The sequence below is a fragment of the Podarcis gaigeae genome, assembly GCF_964106915.1.
Source record: "Podarcis gaigeae genome assembly, chromosome: Z".
Lineage (NCBI taxonomy): Eukaryota > Metazoa > Chordata > Lepidosauria > Squamata > Lacertidae > Podarcis > Podarcis gaigeae.
Window position 1 is genome coordinate 47,511,284 of NC_139691.1, and position 18,128 is coordinate 47,529,411.

At 42.0% G+C, this 18,128-nt stretch overlaps 1 protein-coding gene across 20 annotated transcripts in view; it reads left to right on the forward strand.

The window, feature by feature from the left end:
- DLG3 (discs large MAGUK scaffold protein 3) overlaps positions 1–18,128 on the forward strand; it is a 111,732-nt gene that overhangs the window by 83,825 nt on the left and 9,779 nt on the right. For all 20 annotated transcript variants that reach the window (XM_083722796.1, XM_083722795.1, XM_083722810.1 and 17 more), the window contains 3 exons: positions 13,916–14,030; positions 17,490–17,666; positions 18,042–18,117. In XM_083722796.1, coding sequence (XP_083578922.1) covers positions 13,916–14,030; positions 17,490–17,666; positions 18,042–18,117 — 368 coding nt within the window. The remainder of the gene's footprint in view (positions 1–13,915; positions 14,031–17,489; positions 17,667–18,041; positions 18,118–18,128) is intronic.

Genomic DNA, 18,128 nt, shown 5'->3' on the forward strand with positions numbered 1-18,128 from the left:
AAACTAAGGCTCATTGTGCAAGTGTGGGGGTTGATATGTGGACAGTAGCCCCATTGATTCCAAGTCCAATAGCACTGGGGAACCTGAGGCTTTGAAGACCTTGGAACAAAAAGATTTCTCCTGACTGGGTTGGGGTAATGACACTCAGGTTCTTGAACTCATTTTGAACTTACAGAAGCATTTAGCATGCTTTTGGCCATGGATAGAAGATACCAGCACTGGGCCACTTTTTATTTCCCTGAAAGCATTTGTTAAGAGTTAAATTTTCCTTTTGTTGAAAAAGGGTGCAATGCAAGTTTTCTGCCCTCTATTCCTCAAGGCTCACTGCTGTTTGGAAGGTTTATGCTCTCTTTTACTGAAGTTCTAGCACCTGCATTTTGCTCATTTGAGAGGCTTCTACCTTGTTCTACCTTGTTCACAGCCCAAAGTTATTGAGGCAACTTACAAAATGTTTTAAATACAATACAGTAAAACAGACAAGAGTTGCTAGGGATAATTAAAGGTGTATACAAGTTTCTCCTTGCCTGTTGAATCTCTGGATTTCAGTATCTCTCTGAAGAAATAATCCCAGTGCAGAAATTACTGCATACTCAGTCAGTTGTTAGCTCCTCACAGACCAAGTCTTTCACGTCATGCTGCTGCTATCTCTCATAGTTTATGGCAGATTCAAGAGGCAGCAGGGGAGTAAGAGTGTTTACAAGCTTCATTCCAGTCCTCAAGGTGCCACAGGATTTTAGCAGCTTGTGCAGTAGTTCAGAATGTGAACTTGATTTTATAGCTGTTGAGGCAATAGGTTTCCAACACTATACGTGGGGAAAATGAAGGTGCGCCTTCTTTGAATTCTGTGGTTTTACATATGAAGACATAATAACAATCATCTGTTCCTTAGCTGGTCTTAAAATTAGGCAAATACAACCTCAGATGAACAACATACACTGTGTCATGATTTTTTTTTAACACATAAGGCCAAAATGGAAAAGCCACATGTGAAAAACAAAGTACACCTTATGATTCATTTGCTTATGATTCAATAGCTTTAGCAGCAAAAACATGAAGTAATTGTTGTCTGTAGGCCTTTATCCGTCTCTCACGTATCTGAAGAAGTGTGCATGCACACGAAAGCTCATACCAAGAACTGACTTAGTTGGTCTTTAAGGTGCTACTGGAAGGAATTTTTTTTTGTTTCGTCTCTCACATAGTTATGGAGGAATTTTGGCCCATTCTTCTTTACAATGTTGCTTCAGTTCATTGAGGTTTGCTGGCATTTATTTATGCACAGCTCTCTTAAGGTCCCGCACAGCATTTCTGTTGGGTTGAAGTCTGGATTTTGACTGGGCCATTGCAACACCTTGATTTTGTTCTTTTTCAGTCATTCTGTTGAAGATTTGCTGGTGTGTTTGGGATCCTTGTCCTGTTGCATGACCCAATTTCAGCTAAGCTTCAGCTGCTGGGCAGATGGCCACACAACTGACTGTAGAATACCTTGGTATACAGATAAGTTCATGGTCAAGTCAATGGCTGCAAAGTTCCCAGGTCCTGTGGCTGCAAAACAAGCCCAAATCATCACTCCACCACCACTGTGCTTGACAGTTGGTATGAGGCTCTTGTGCTGACATGCTGTGTTTGGTTTTTGCTAAACGTGGCACTGTTCATTATGGCCAAACATCTCCACTTTGGTCTCATCTGTCCAAAGGACATTGTTCCAGAAGTCTTGTGGCTTGTTCAGATGCAACTTTGCAAACCAAATCCATGCAGCCATGTTCTTTTTAGAGAGATGAGGCTTTCTCCTGGAAACCCTTCCAAGCAAACCATACTTGTTCAGTCTTTATCCAATTATACTGTCATGAACTTTAACATCTAACATGACAACAGAGGCCTGTAGAGCCTGAGATATAACTCTTTTTTGCAATTTCTCTGAGCATTGCATGGCCTGACCTTGTGGTGAATTTTCTGGGACATCCACTTCTGAGAAGATCGGCAACTGTCTTGAATGTTTTCCACTTCTGAATAATCTTTCTCACTGTAGAATCATGGATTTAAAATAGGTTGGAGATGGCCTTAGAAGCATTCTGAGTTTCATGGGCAACAGCAATTGTTTCTCTAAGAGCATTGGGTCGTTTTCCCTCCTTGGCATTGTGTTAAAACACACCTGAATGCTCCAGACCAGCAAACTGATAAAACTTCGGCTTTTATAGAGGTGGGCATATTTGCTGATGATCAATTAAGGAAGGGCATTTGATTAGCAGCCCCTGTCTGCTGCTTAGCCTCTTAATTCCTTTGGAAACAGTAAGGGTGTACTTAGTTTTTCACACATGTTTTCTTCATCTTGGCTTTATTTCCATTGAATAAATCATGACACAGTGTATGTCATGTGCTGTTGTTCATCTGAGGTTGTATTTACCTAATTTTAAGACCTGCTAAAGAACAAATGATTGCTATTATGTCTTGATGTGTAAAACCACAGAATTCAAAGAGGGTGCACTTTCTTTTTCCCTGACTGTACATCACAAAAGCAATAAACAACTTTTTCCCCACAGTGTTGACTTCTTTGCTCTGAAGGCAGCCCGGTTTAGGGAAGTTTTTAATGTTTGACGGACTATTGTATTTTAATATTTTGTTGGAAGCCGCCCAGAGTGGCTGGGGAAGCCCAGCCAGATGGGCGGGGTATAAATAATAAATTATTATTATATTGGAGTATTAAGATTGGGAATGTTTGTAGGAAACATATATATACCTTAAAGCAGGGGTTGGCAAGGCTCACTGGGCATGGGTTGGATCACTCCTGCGGAGATCCTCTGTGGGCCGGACCAGCACAGCGCGACTTGCCCAGACGCCAAAAATCGCACCTGCACCAAAAAAAGACAACGATTTTTGGTGTCTGGGCATGCACAGAAGCGATTTCCGGGGCCACGGACATGCACAGACGCAATTTCCGGCATCTGGGCATGCGCAGAAGCGATTTCCGGAGCCATAGAAGAGAGTCCCCACGCCATGCTGCGCCGGTATAGCGCAGTGTGCAGGGACTCGCTGAGCTGGAGGCTCGGTTCGGGGGTGGCTCATGGGCCGGTTAAGCGACCCTCATGGGCTGTTTCCAGCCCATGGGCCTTAGGTTGCTGCCCTCTACCTTATAGCTTTGCAGTGGTATAAGTCACAACTATCAAACTTTTAGAAGACATCTGAAGGCAACCCTGTTTAGGGAAGTTTTTAATGTTTGATGTTTTATCATGTTTTAAATATTCTGTTGGGAGCCACCCAGAGTGGCTGGGGAAACCCTGCCAGGTGGGCAGGGTATAAATAATAAATTATTATTATTACAAAAAGGGAATTGTAACTATCACAAGGTATAATGTAGGGGTATGGGGATGTGAGTCTACACTCACACTGCAAAATTCCTAATCTTTAAACCCTTAACAATTACCAAATCAAAATAATCCTTGATGGTATTACCTGTTGCCTAACATACTACAGCCAAAGGTATAGATAAGTGCAGGCTACTCACCATATATCAAGCTTCATCCGCCACCATCATCCCAATGGAAACAAGGCTCTCACTACAGTACTGAAAGACAGGGTTGTTCCGCCTGGCCTTTGGCTTGGAGTCAATTTTATTCCCTCCCCTTCTTTTTTTCTTTCTCCTTTCTCCTTTCTCCTCCTGTGATGAGGCTGGATTTTAATTGTTTTAATGTTGTATTTTAATCTTGTTTTTAAGTTGTATTCATTCAACTCGTTTTTATTATTGTTTGTTAGCCGCCCTGATCCCCGCCATGGCTGGGGAGGGCGGGGTATAAATAAAAAAATTATTATTATTATTATTACTATTATTATTATTACTTACCTGTGTAGCTGACAGCTCCTTCTACCTAGAGATTGATTCCTTTCTGGCTTTTGAGGCTGACCTGTCTTCTTTATTTATGTCTTTCATTTCACTGTGTTGTCTAATCCTTGCTCTTGGATCCAGTAGGATTGAGTTGGTTTTGCCCCTTTTTCCTGCTTGCCCTGTTTCCTGCCACTAGATTCTGCGAAGCTTTGAGAATAGGCACTATTCTGTGCCTCAGGGCCTGGAAGTAAAGCACCTGCCAAACTGCAGAGCCTGAAGACTGGTTATTTAACTCCAGATTTCTGTTTAACCATTCTGAATGGAATAAGGACCTTGGAGCCCTTGCTGAGTCTTTGTGGAAGCTGCTTCTAAGTTGCTGTGACTCTAAAAAGCTTAGTTGTCAGTTGCTAGCATGTATTAATGGGCCCAAGAGTCCCTCCTGGCTCATGTACTCTTACTACTGTACCTGAAGGTTAATAGCCATGTCTGCCCAATTTTATGTGGCACTTTTAAGGATATTGCTTGACACCTGAGTTGGACCTACTACTAGTAGTGACGTGTTTGGTAGAAAGAATCTCTGGGAGTTGCTGTGTTACCAGTAAGAGGCTTATGCTAAACTTGCCTGTGGTTAATGTTAAACCTACTTCCTCCCCCACCCTTCTCTTGGCTATTTCTGCAGAGTACAGGTGGTATTTTCTGTAGCAGGAATTATTCATGTGCCAGTTCAGAAGGAGAGTGGTCAGTATTAGCTTGGGTTTATGAATAGATAAACTAGGTAGCAAAGGAATTGTCATTCAGGGACTGTTTTTCTGAACATGAACAAGGTAGCATATTTTCATCTCTGCTGAACTCATTTGCCTGTTCTAGATATCTGCTAGATATCAGGGTAGTTCCAAGTGGAAATTCTGTCCCATCTTAGCCCAGGTTAAGAGGATTTTCAAAACTTCATTTACTGTTATGCTTGCTTCAGACCCAGCTGTATTCCACAGTTGCTACACCAGGAGTGGAACCTATGGCTGTCTAGATATTGGATTAAAACTCCTGTCATTCCTGACCATTGAGCATGCTCACAGGGATGCTGGGAGTCCATCCGTATCTGGAGGCTCTGCATCTTAGCTATGGTAACATTAGCCTGAAGCGGGTAATCAAGTTGGGATAATACACGTGCCACTTCTCTAGTGTACAGCCATTAACATTTTCTCTTCACTTATTGAAAGGTCGACTAACCAGTTCTATTACATTCCATAGGGCAGCTTTAGAATCCTACATGGTCTGCTGAAAAGGCCTTTGATAACGTCTCCTGCCGGTTTATGATAAAACTGTTAGAAAGGATGGGGTTGGTAGAAACCATTATAAAAGGTATAAAAGATACAAATATAAAAGTATTATAAAAAATGTACAAACTGCTGTTGGAGTGGGAAACTAAAGAGGAATTTGTGAAATCGAGCATGATTAAGTGGGCACAAGATGTGGGTCACAATATTGATTATAAATTATGGGGAAAGTTGTGGAAAATAAATATTAATTTTACACCTTGTTATGCGCTAAAAGAAATTATGATGAAAATGACCCACAGATGGTATTTAACACCCACCAGATTGGCAAAAATGTCTAAAAAAAGAAAAAGGTATATGTTGAAAGTGTAATGAAATTGAGGGATCTTTTATTCACATATAGTGGTCCTGTAAAATCATTAAGGCATATTAGGAAACTATATATAATGGATTTAAAAAGATACTTAAAAAAACTCTTGGAGATGGTAACAATGGAGGTCCCCCAAAAAGAAAAGAGTGTACTACTATATGACACTGCCGCAGCTAGAATATTATTGGCACAAAGGTGGAGAACAAGTCTAGTACCCACTAAGGAAGAATGGCAATGTAAAGTGTTCAAATATGCTGATCTGGCTGGTCTGACGAACGGGATAAAAGAAAATGAAGATGAGGAATGGGCAGTATTTATTGACTATTTCAAGAACCAGTATAGACAAACACATAGCTTAGCAGGTCTTGAGTAAAACCAGCAGAGTTGAAATATTTGATAGATAACAAACAATGATTAAAAAGAGTTGAATTATGCAGAGTAGTAGAAAAGCAAAGGAACCAGGAAAAGGGTGGAAGGGAAGTCATATGGTATATGTATACATGCTGTATTTGCTACGAAGTTGTAAGTGGGGGAGGGGAGGGGGTTAAATATGCTCTATGTTCCTGTTTTTGAAAATGCAAATAAAAAATAAATGGTGTGTTCCAACCATGGGGGGAAAATCCTGCATGGTCTACTACAGCAGTCTAATGGGGATTAATACAGCTAATGGTACAGAGACTATATTACCTGAAGAGGTTTAGTATATTTCCAAACTTTGATCAATGCCTTTTCAATAATTCTTGGCAAACTTGAGCTGACAGGTTAGTTTTTTCAAACATTTGTTACTCTTTTTCTATCCAAGTAAATATAACTAGATGATGATTTAGCCAAACTTTATTATTTCCTAGTGTATTGTTGGGGTTAAAGTGTGGGACTAGGATTCAGGAGACACTGGCTTAAAATTGCACTCAGCCATGAAGCTCTGTTGGTGACTTTTGTCCAGTAAATCACACTTTACTGGTTGTTGTAAGGATTAAATGTTAGATGTGAGGAACAATGTATACTGCCTTGAGATCTTTGTATTAAGTACTGGATATAAATATAATAAATAAAAGTCTTAGGAAAGATCAGCTGGGAGTATGTGAATAAAAGCCAAGGAATTTTTTTTAAATTGCACAATGGAAGTTGATAGTTACATAAGGTCAAGGGAACCTACCTAGTCACATTCTGCATTAGAAATAAGTAGCATATATGCTAAACTTTGCATCTATTTCTTTGCAGTTGTGAGCCATAGCAAAAACATTTTCAGTCTGCTTTTTTAGATATTTTGCATAAGAACTTTTTAAATATATTTTTTATATATTTTTCATAAGAACTTTTATTATATGCAGCACAAGCCTACTGACCAAGTTAGTGCTGAGTTGGAATTGTTTTAGTTTACAAGTTTTTGCCAAATAATTTTAGCGCAGAATCTATAGAGGTCATTAGAAGCTGGAATTGATTTTGCAGAGTTTAGGTTATAATTTTGAGAAGAGATACTCCTACTTATTCTTAACATGGTTAAAACGGGTGCTTGACTGGGTACCCAGATGAGAATAAGGCTGTTCACCAAATTTGTGGCTGTGCACATGTGTGCATGCGCGTGCGTGGATGTGACTGCTTATGGCATGTTTTCATGCATGCACATGGTGCAGGAGGAGATATGAGAAAAACTGCTTTTTAGTAGCTTCTTCTTTACTCAATGAAAAGAGTAGTTTTCAGTTTCTATGTTGCCTGTACGCTACATAGACAGGATTTCTGTTTTTCAATGAGCTGCAAAAAGAAATGCCAATATGATACTTAAGGTTCTTGCTTTTGCAAACAGTGGTACCTCGGGTTAAGTACTTAATTCGTTCCGGAGGTCTGTTCTTAACCTGAATGTGTTCTTAACCTGAAGCACCACTTTAGCTAATGGGGCCTCCTGCTGCCGCCGTGCCGCTGGAGCATGATTTCTGTTCTCATCCTGAAGCAAAGTTCTTAACCCAAGGTACTATTTCTGGCTTCGCAGAGTCTGTAACCTGAAGCATATTATGTAACCTGAAGTGTATGTAACCCGAGGTACCACTGTACTAGATTGTTAGTCTGAGGGCAAGGACTGTAGTGATCTATAGCCTGCTCTGGGAGGAGTTTTGTTTTATTTTGTTTTTGCTGAAGAGCAGGTTACAATTTCTTTAAATAAAACAAGATATTCATTTAGATTAAGGTCTGCTTAAATTGCTGTATATCTATGGATGCCAGAAGCACAGGAATTGATGGTTTAAAGCAGGGGTTGCCAAAAAAAATTAGCCGCAGGCTGGTCTACTGTCCCTCAGACCTTGTGGCAGGCTGGAGAAGCGGCACCAGTGGGGGAAAGCTGGAAGAAGAGGCATGGGGGGCAAGTAGTCCTCCTCCCCAGCCCCAGCCGCTGCGATTACCTTCCCTGGGGCTGCTGCTGCTTCTTGTTGGGTAGGCAGAGCGAGCTCATCCGTTCTGCTCTCTGGCCCACAGGAGCACCAGGGTGGCGGCAGCGGAGGGAAGATGAGAGGTGCGAAAGGGCTGGCTCCGGAGAGGGGCTCCTTAAAATGGCGTTCAGCCAGCTTAGCCCAGACCCCTTTCCTCCTCTAGGCAGGGCAGGGAGAAGCCAGGAGGAGGGAGGGAGGAAGCACCGCCGTGGTGTGTGTGAGGAAGGCAGGGGGATGGAATGGCACAGGGGGAAAATGGCGCAGCCCAAACAAACAGAATCCCCACGCCAATCCACGGACAGTCCGCGTGCCGGATCCTAAAGGCATTTGGGCCTGATCCGGCCCATGGACCTTAGTTTGCCGACCCCTGGTTTAATGTAAATATTAAATATGACCGAGCTTTAAATAAGAGTTAGCATCAGTTGTTCGTGGCAGCAACTTTATGCCTGGATGAATAACTACTGACGAAGAAGCAAGTACAATGAAAGGAGGAATATGGTAGAATTCTGGAGAGAAAGGTAGAGCCCAAAGTTATAGTGAGGGAAAGGGGCTGTCCTAGTGAAAACCAGGCCTTGCCTGCTTTACATCTCAGTAAGCCAAAATGTGACTTAACATGACCATGCAAATGTGGTGGCTTTTCATTAGGACCTCACACTTACTGTAGCCAAGGTCTGTCCTATGATTGCAGATTGTGGTTAAGGAGGAGAGACCTTACCCACAATCCTGGGTTCAGATGTCATGCCAGACCAAACCTTGACTGCTGCCATCCTGCACTGACTTAAAAGCCCAGAGAAGAGCAAAGTGGCCGCAGTTGCCTTCTTGGGAACCAGCGTGATCATGCATTCATGCTAAGCCATTATTAGCCATAGTTTTGGTGTGCCAAGGATATCCATGCTACCTCTTCCCTGTTGAAGAAAATCCCTCCATTTTAACAATGAAACCAATGGGTAGGGTAAGATTCTGGGTGTGTTGGTGGTGGTGGGGTCAGTGAACCTTGCTATTTTCAAACACATTAATCTCATTAATCACATTTGCACAGCTCTGATCAGAGTTTGTTCCCAAACAGTACTGTCCATTTGGTTTTGTTCCCATTCCTCTTGTTTGTAGAGGTTTAGGGGCTGTTGTCCATGAGACTGCAAGCATTACAATGACTGTTATGGTGTGCTTTGTCAATATTTTCTTTCCAGGAAAACTTGCCGGGGTCTCTGTAGCATGAGTGTTGCAAGGTACTTAAAAGATTTGTGGCATGGTCCATAGATACAAATTCGCATAAAGTTTTCCTACAGTATATGTGCATGTATTGTATGTATATATATTCCAATTCAGATTTTAGAATCTCAGTTTTGCAGAATTCAAGCCAACAAATTTCCTATCCAGATCTTCCAGATAAATGGATTAATTTATTTTGCACCCTATCTCAGATCATCACAACTTAGTTCCTGTTCAGGTCCTTTACCCCTAATTCATTTCCCAATAGATCCTTCTTGTCATCAGGATTGAGTCCCTTCCCTTTTAGTTAGTCATCTTGACATAATATCTTACCTGTGACACTTAAAAGATTTTGGGACCTGATCCACTATGCACCAAGCAGTACCACTTGTTCTGTAAATCTATGGACCAGTAGCACCACTCAGACTAGAAAAAGTGTATGTCAACAGGTGCTATTTGATACCTTATGCAGACTGTGGCTCACTTGCTTTGCATTTGCTATCCCTTCTTCCCCTTCCTTAGGGCTGCTTTACAGGCTAAATTTTAGTGGGTATATCCTGCAGACCCACACTGTGTACTTGCTAAAGCTGTAATGGTTTGAACTGGATATTAGGGTTTTTCTTCCTGTCACCTGACTGCCTGTTACTTGACTGCAGTCAAACATTCCAGTTTCATTTTGTAGCAAGGACTGCTTGCCCCCTAGCCTTGCATCAGTAAGTGGTAAATCTGTCACCATATCAAAGTTTCTGTCTTTGGCCACCTTCTATAGCAACAGGTATCTCCAAACACTACTGCAAGTAGTCATCAGTGGCGAAGGCTGCTATCTAATAGTGTTGGACTAAGATCAGAGGGACCAGGTTCAAATCAGTCATGCAGCTGATTAGGCAGTTTTGGGTCAGTATTGCACCTCACGGTGTGGTTGGCATTCTAAATGGATAATTTATGCTGCCTTGAGCTGCTTGGGGGAAAGATGAAATAGAAATATTATAAAATAATTCATTGTTTTGAAACAACATGCATACCTATCAAACTTGTTTATGATTTTAAAATATTTGGCAATATATTGACTAGTCATTTGAGCAACTCCATTATTTGACCGCTCAGATGGCCAGCCTAGTGGTTATAGACTCTTTTTTTTTCTACACATAGCACCAGTGTTCAAAATTTTTCCAGGCACATTTTGCACTTGGCTGTCAGTCACTTGCAACCAAGTGAAGCTGCCCAAGCACCAGGATGGTGCCACAAAGGATGCCACATAGAGGAGGGAGAAAGGTTGTTTTCTGCTGCTCCAGAGAAGCGGACATGGAGCAATGGATCCAAACTACAAGAAAGAAGATTCCACCTAAACATTAGGAAGAACTTCCTGACAGTAAGAGTTGTTTGACAGTGGAATTTGCTGCCAAGGAGTGTGGTGGAGTCTCCTTCTTTGGAGGTCTTTAAGCAGAGGCTTGACAACCATATGTCAGGAGTGCTCTGATGGTGTTTCCTGCTTGGCAGGGGGTTGGACACGATGGCCCTTGTGGTCTCTTCCAACTCTATGATTCTATGACGTCTCCACCATCTGGAGGTGCATGCCTGGGGAATCCTTGGATTTTGACTGTTTTGCACTCGAGCAACACAACCTGTGGAATAGAATTTTATGTACAATTAGAATGAATTTCAGGAACCAAAAAAATAGGACTTTTGAGCCACCTGGCTCAAAAATGGCAACTAGGTATTCTGTTATGGCAACTGTAACCACATTTGGCACCTAGCTTATATCTGAGTTTCTAATACTGTATAGCACATACTTTAAGCATATGTGGAAGTTTTAGTTGCAAGTTGTATTGTCTCCACAGAAATGCTTGTGGTTGACAAATATTCACAGTTGGTGGTGATTTCTGTGAGTTCCATGGAATGTCCCAGCAAACAGCCAGAAGTTCCTATTCTGGTGCTTGCATAACTGTAGATACAATATTTTAGCCAGATAACAACATAAGACAGAGAGATGGATTAGGAAACAGCTGATCTAGATTGGTCAGAGATATGCAACCAGGTTTGCAGTTTGGGAGTTCTCCTACAATCCATGCTATTCCTGGAGGATGCAAGTGGCATCACACGCTTAGGAGTGACTTTTTCTTGTTTGGCCTCTATGCACCATATGTTTTCTCAAAGCTACTTTGATGTTTTGAAAGCAGGAAGTGGAGGTTTCTTTGTACAGTGGTACCTCGGGTTACATACGCTTCAGGTTACAGACTCTGCTAACCCAGAAATAATACCTCGGATTAAGAACTTTGTTTCAGGATGAGAATAGAAATTGCACTGCTGCGGCGCAGCAGCAGTGGGAGGCCCCATTAGGTAAAGTGGTGCTTCAGGTTAAGAACAGTTTCAGGTTAAGAACGGACCTCCAGAACGAATTAAGTGCATAACCAGAGGTACCACTGTATGTGGATGCAGCTAGTTCTAGGTTGCTCATAAACTGCTTGGAAAGATGCACTTCTCCTGTAATCAGAATAATTGGGGGGGGGGGTTGGTGTGAAGCACAAATAAGATGATAATCTGCTTTTGATTTTGTATACAGTTGCTGTTTGCATCTTTTGACCTTCATATTTAAGGTTTTGAAGAAAATGCTAATGGTACATTTGAAGCAATATTTAGAAGAGAACTTTTAAGTGATTCATGTTGATTTTTATCTGTATTTTATTGATGCTTTTATTTTTGTATTGTATAGTTAACTTGCAACTTATGTGTGTTTAACATATACACTTTCAACTATGCAGTTGGAGGCTGGCCGATTGAAATTGCACAAATTAAATGCACTGAAGGCATAGAGCTTAAAAGCTCTTTTTCCACAAGGTTTTCCTGGTGCAGAAAGAGTCTTGACTTACTGGGCTTTGGGAGGCTTTCAAGTTCTCCTGAGATCTCAGACAGCTCCGCAAGATCTTGTGAGAGCCTTCCAGAGCCCGGTAAACAGGGTGAACAACTCAGAATTCTCTCTGTTGCTTGGGGGATAAAACCCATTTGACATGCCAGTTCAAGAAAGTAAGATTGCTTACTCAGGGGTGGTTCCAAGATGTATGTATGTATGTTTGTTTATTAACTATATGCAATTTTGACTTTATGCGCTGTCCCTGGAACGTGACCTAAGCACAAGATGTGTGTCAACAGTATTACAGTTTGAATTCTGTGGAATGTATACTGTAATATAATAAAATACAATTTAAGAAACAAAAGCAGCAGTAAAAATGCTGTAAAAAAATCATACAGCATCCAGCACACAGCACATAGAATTGTTACAACAGGCAGAAAAATCTATATTTTCTGCTAAGGCCACCAACAATTATCAGTTGGTCTGGGAGGGGGGAGTTGGGGAACCACTGGTTTAGATAATCCCTAGAACCACTGCCAGAGTTAGAAAGCTTTTATTTTTTTAAAAAAAAATAGTCAAAATTCTTAGGCTTTTGTCTGTGCCAGATAGCCAATTCTGTGAAATTCCATGCACAAGAATCTTGGAAGCTGAATGGTCTAGCCTATATGCTGTTGGAGAATGACTATGCCTCCCAGGAGCAGTGGGAAGCTGTCTCCTACTGCAGGCAGGGGAAACTGTATAAAATTGGAATATATACAGCTTTCAGGTTCTGCACATCTTCTAAAGGGGTATTTATTCTGCTAAATTATCCCACTCTGAAGAAAACCCCTCACAATCTCTATTCAGCCCCTTACCAAAGTTCCCTGTACACTGAGTGTGCACCTGCTGCTACTACTACTTAACTTTTATTTAGCAACTATATATCCTAGGTACTTATATAGAGCATAATTATTTTTCCTAGAAAAAGAGGATGCAGCGTTGAATTCAGAGCGCAAAGCCGAAGGCCCACCTCTCTTGAATACCTTGCTTAACTGTAATATATTGCTATAACCTATTTTTTAGGGTAGACTAAATAAAAAGGGTGAGCAGGGTACATTAAATCTATTTAATATTGATAGCCTCACCTATGTACTACGTGCATATTGAGTACCTAGGTGCATATTGATGATTAAGAACATATGAGGAGCCTTCTGGAACAAGGTTTCATCCAGACTGTTTCCAGCAGTCGCCAGGTGTTTCTGAGAAAGCTCTTTACCAGAGCATGAGTGCAGCTGCCCTTCTTCTACTGGTGTTCAGACACTTGCTGCCTCTGAAAATGGAGGTGTTATGAACCAGCTAATCTTTGGCCATCAGCACTTTCTGTAGCTGTGAATTCCATAAGTTAATTATGTATTGTATGAAAACAGTACTTTCTACAGCCTGTACTGAACTTGCTGTCAGTTATTTTTTATTGGGTGACTGAGTTTTAGTATTGTGAGAGGAAGAAAAAACTCAATGTTCTCTTCATACCACCCACAATGTTTTAAACTGTCATGCGCCGCCTTAATTGTAAAGCTCCAAATCCATTATCCTTTCTTCATTTGGTGTTCCATCCCCTCAATCACTTTAGTTGCCCTTTTGTGTGGTTTTTGAGTGCACAGATACAATTGTACCATGAATCTGATACTCAGTTGCTCAACATTCATCATGAAGGTTGGTCACTGTGAGCTGTCTCTCTAGCACATCTATATGTATTTTGCACTATTGAGCAGGAATGTCATGATCCGACTTATACAATCTGCAGCTTTCTAGGCCCAGATCTCAGTTGGCCCTTGATAGCTAATGTGAACTGTCTTCACAATGTGCATTTTGGAGCTTCTTTCTGGTTCCCTTGCAGATAAAATATATATTGTGCTTAATTGAATGGGGACACGAGGTGAGCAAAGGTGTTGTGTGCCTGTTTCCTCCCTGAACTCACCAGCATCATTTTTCTTGCAGAGTACAGCCGTTTTGAGTCTAAGATCCATGACCTCAGAGAACAGATGATGAACAGCAGCATGAGTTCAGGATCTGGCTCTCTTCGGACAAGTGAAAAGCGGTCTCTCTATGTCCGGTGAGTAAAGTTGCCACCCTTTCTCATAGATGAATACATATTGGTCCTCCTGGACATTTCTTTGAGTGTGCTGTACTAGTAGAAGGTCTGTGTGATTTTTTTGGAAGTCTCTTTTTTCCAGGAAAAGGAGGTATCTTGTGATGCTTAGCTTTGTTCTTTTAGACATCAAAGATTTACTGGCACATGTTGCCTTTTCATTGGTAGCAGTACCTTTCATGGCTCAAGCACATTCAGCAGTGGCTTGGCTGTGCTGGGAGAGTTTGCTACATGCCTTGAGTGTCATCCTTTAGGCCAAGACACTGTGTAGCTAAATTGAATATAACCTTTGTCACCTCTCTGTGACACCATGCTATATTAGTCTGTATTTCCCATGTGTGTGTCCTGTCTGTGTTGCAGTGGTGGATGTTGGCCTTTAAAATTTCAGCGGCACCCTGCATATGTATTTTCCCTTGTGTGTGTTCTGTGTGTGTTGCAGTGGTGGCCTTTAAATTTCAATGGGGCCCTGTGTGACACCAAAATTTGGTGCCGCTTCTCGCCCTCTGTTGTTGTCATTCGCTCAGTGCCTAGTGCGAACGAACCACTCCCCTAAATCTGCCTCTGTATCTTGCTATCTGTAGAAAGAAAAGGAGTTGGATTGCTAATGCCTTCTGGAAGGGAAGCCATTTTTAGATGAGAAAAGTATTACTATTAGCCATGCAGCTTTGCTGTATTTTGGCACCTGCTTAAAAAAACAGGCAGGTAATTTTAACACATAATTTATTTTGTTTGTTTGTTTTAAAGCTGCTTGTTTTATTTATATTTTGGTGTTTTTTTGTAATAGGTCAGCTTGTTTTTAACTTTTTATATTTATAATGAATATTTTATGTGAACAGGCTTTTTGTTGATTAAGTGATGTGTAAATCTTGTTAAATAAAATACAAAGTTGCTGAGGTCAGCAGGCTACCTATGATTTACCCTATGTGTGCAGTCTTCTGTGACTTAACCACTGCCACTTCTCTGTTTGTCACAGGATAACTGCTTTGAGCAGCTAATTGGACAGAACAGCTAGGTAGGGAGGGACAAGATGAGCCTGTAGCAGCAGAGCCATTCCTTTGCTTCTTTTCTCTTTGCTTGCTGACACTATGCCTGTAAGAGGCTAACAAATCTGTCGCCTCATGAAGACTTGTTGGGCACAAGGATTTCAGAGACTTGGGTCTTCCCTAACTTTGGGGGAGATACCAAATTTAAGCAATCTGATCTAGTTACATAAAGCAGAAGCCAGTTTTGTAGCTGAGAGTTGTTGGCTCATTGAAGTACATTGATGGTTTCAACTGGTTTGTTGCTCATTGCTGCTGGTGGATATGTCGTCTGGAGCTCCCCACCTTCATAGACACTTTCAGCTCACATAGTTTGCCTTTTTAAAGATAGATTGCCTGTGCTGTAAGGGCTTCTTGTTAACTGTTAAGCTAGCTTGTGTAACATTCTTGAATGCTCCTGTGATTGAGACAGCATTCTGCAAGTCCTTTTGCACTTGGGCTAACCTGCCCAACTCTTCCGGGTGGGGTAGTTTTGAGCAGGTTTTAACTGAAACTGTTGGAATGGTCTGTCATGCTGCAGGTAGTGGTAATTACTAGGCTTGTTGGGTTGCAAGACAGTCTGATAGTTCACATACGGACCCTGGCTGAGGTACTGCCTAGGTGCCTTACCCAGTACAGCAAATAAATCCCTAAGTCAAACGTGGGCTCTCTCCTTCTCTCCTTCCGGGAGAATGCTAAAGTTACTTGAAGGAGACCACAGCAGGTAGGAGTCTGGCTTTCAAAGAATACAGTATAGCAGAAAGTGGCCCCTTTAGTGGGGAGAAAGTGGAATTCTGGAAATGACAGCACCCTAAAGATTGTTAAACTGTTGGGCAAGGTATAACCACTGAAGTCCTAGGACAGGGTGGCAAAGAACTTTGGAGCATCCTGCTTGGCAGAAGAAATAGTCAGTTCCACCACTTTTGGAGAACACAAATAGAAGTTGCAGACTTTGAAAGCCACATATTTGTAGCTGTTAGAGAAACTCACTGATACAGTGGTACCTCGGGTTAAGTACTTAATTCGTTCCGGAGGTCCGTACTTAACCTGAATCTGTTCTTAACCTGAAGCACCACTTTAGCTAATGGGGCGTCCTGCTGCCGCTGCACCGCTGCTGCACGATTTCTGTTCTCATCCTGAAGCAAAGTTCTTAACCCGAGGTAATATTTCTGGGTTAGTGGAGTCTGTAACCTGAAGCGTATGTAACCCAAGGTACCACTGTACTTGAAATCCAGTGTTTCAGAGCAGCTTCTTGGTTATCCGAATCAGAGCTGTATTGCCCGTGGCAGAGTCAACAAACTGTTAATGCACAGATTGTTTCTCAGCAGTTTACAAAACATAAAAAGCAATTGTACAACATTCTTAAGATACAGAATAATTAAATATATACATAATTCAGTGTCAATAGCTGGAGCCTATTTGATGGACTTGCTAAACAGTTTCAGCCATGTGCTTCTGTGGAAAGCCCTCTGACAGCGCTTTGCTTGAATGCTATGTGTAGTGCTCAATGGAGGCACTTTGCAAATTGTTGCTTGGCTATGGCACTTCCTTCTTCCAAGTGGGCTAGCTAACACTCTGACTGCTGAATATTATGGTTTTTCAAGATAATTAAAGTAAAAATCTTAATTTTAACACTAAGAGCCAGCATGAAGTACTGTTCTAGGAACAGACACTGGGCCACAATTCCATTCCAAAAAGTTGGCCTATTCAGCTGTACTGCCCTTCTGAATTGGAGGAGTTAACCCACTGCTGCGTGCTTGTTTTCTCCAGCCAGCTACTCAGCTGCTGCACAAGAAAACCTGAATAATTGTGGGGCATAAATAGTTTTACTTGGTATATGGGTATGTCTCAAGGTGTCCAGTTACAGGTATCTTGTGTGAATGAGAGCTTATCAGAAACAAAGCCCTGAGCGCAATGGAGATCTTACTGAAGGGAAGGCCTTAGCTCAGTGGTAAAGCCCACATTTTGTATGGAGATGGCCCCAAGTTTTCTTCCCAGCATCTCCAGGTTGGATTCAGAAAGACTCCTGCCTGAAACCCTGTAGTGCTCCAGCTTGGTTCCCAGGGCTTGGGAACCTTTTAAAGCCCCAGAGCCATGTTCCCTCATAAGGATGGGAGCCAAAAGCCAGTAGCGGGCAGGGCCAGAGAAAAGTAGCTCAGAGTCTCCTAGTTTAATACAGTAGGCTACATTCCAGCCACACAAGATGCATTCCAGCCAGGCAACGGCACTCAAGCAGGACATAAAGCATGACCAAGTAAGAATCCTGAGAACAATATGGAGAGGGGCTACATTTGGCCCCCAGGTCTGAGGTTCCTTGTGTAGACAGTATTGAACTAGGTGAATCAGTGATTTGTCTTGCCAAAGGCATCATCCTGTACTCCTAATGTTCTTCATTCCTGTACAGAGCCCTTTTTGACTATGACCGAACTCGGGACAGCTGCTTGCCCAGTCAAGGACTGAGTTTTTCTTACGGGGACATCTTGCATGTGATCAATGCCTCAGATGATGAGTGGTGGCAGGCGAGGCTCGTGACCCCTCATGGAGAGAGCGAGCAAATTGGCGTCATTCCCAGCAAGAAAAGGTGAGTGTTCATTCTGTAGTAAGAGCTAGTTTCCAGCTGATATTGCCCACCCTTGGCCAGCCTGCTATCTTTCAGGTGTGCCTGAAATAACCTGCTAAAAGTAGCTAGTCAGGGAGGGGTGGCTTTTTTGGGGGCTGTTCACTGATTTATGGCAAGCAAAGTGAACATTTCTTCATGTCCTGCTGGGCAGGGAAGGTGCTACCCATCTACTTTGCCCCATCTAATGTAGAACCGCAGACCTGGTAGGAAGAATGGCTAACCACTCATTGTGGTATGTCTGAGAAAGAAATGGGTCCTGGGGAGGGAACAAGGATCAGTGGTGTGCGGGGAGCCACACTTGAATGTAATAATATCTTTTTCTCTTGATGTAATCAGAGTGGAAAAGAAGGAAAGAGCACGGTTGAAAACTGTGAAGTTCCATGCCCGAACTGGAATGATAGAGTCCAATCGGGTAAGTGCTGT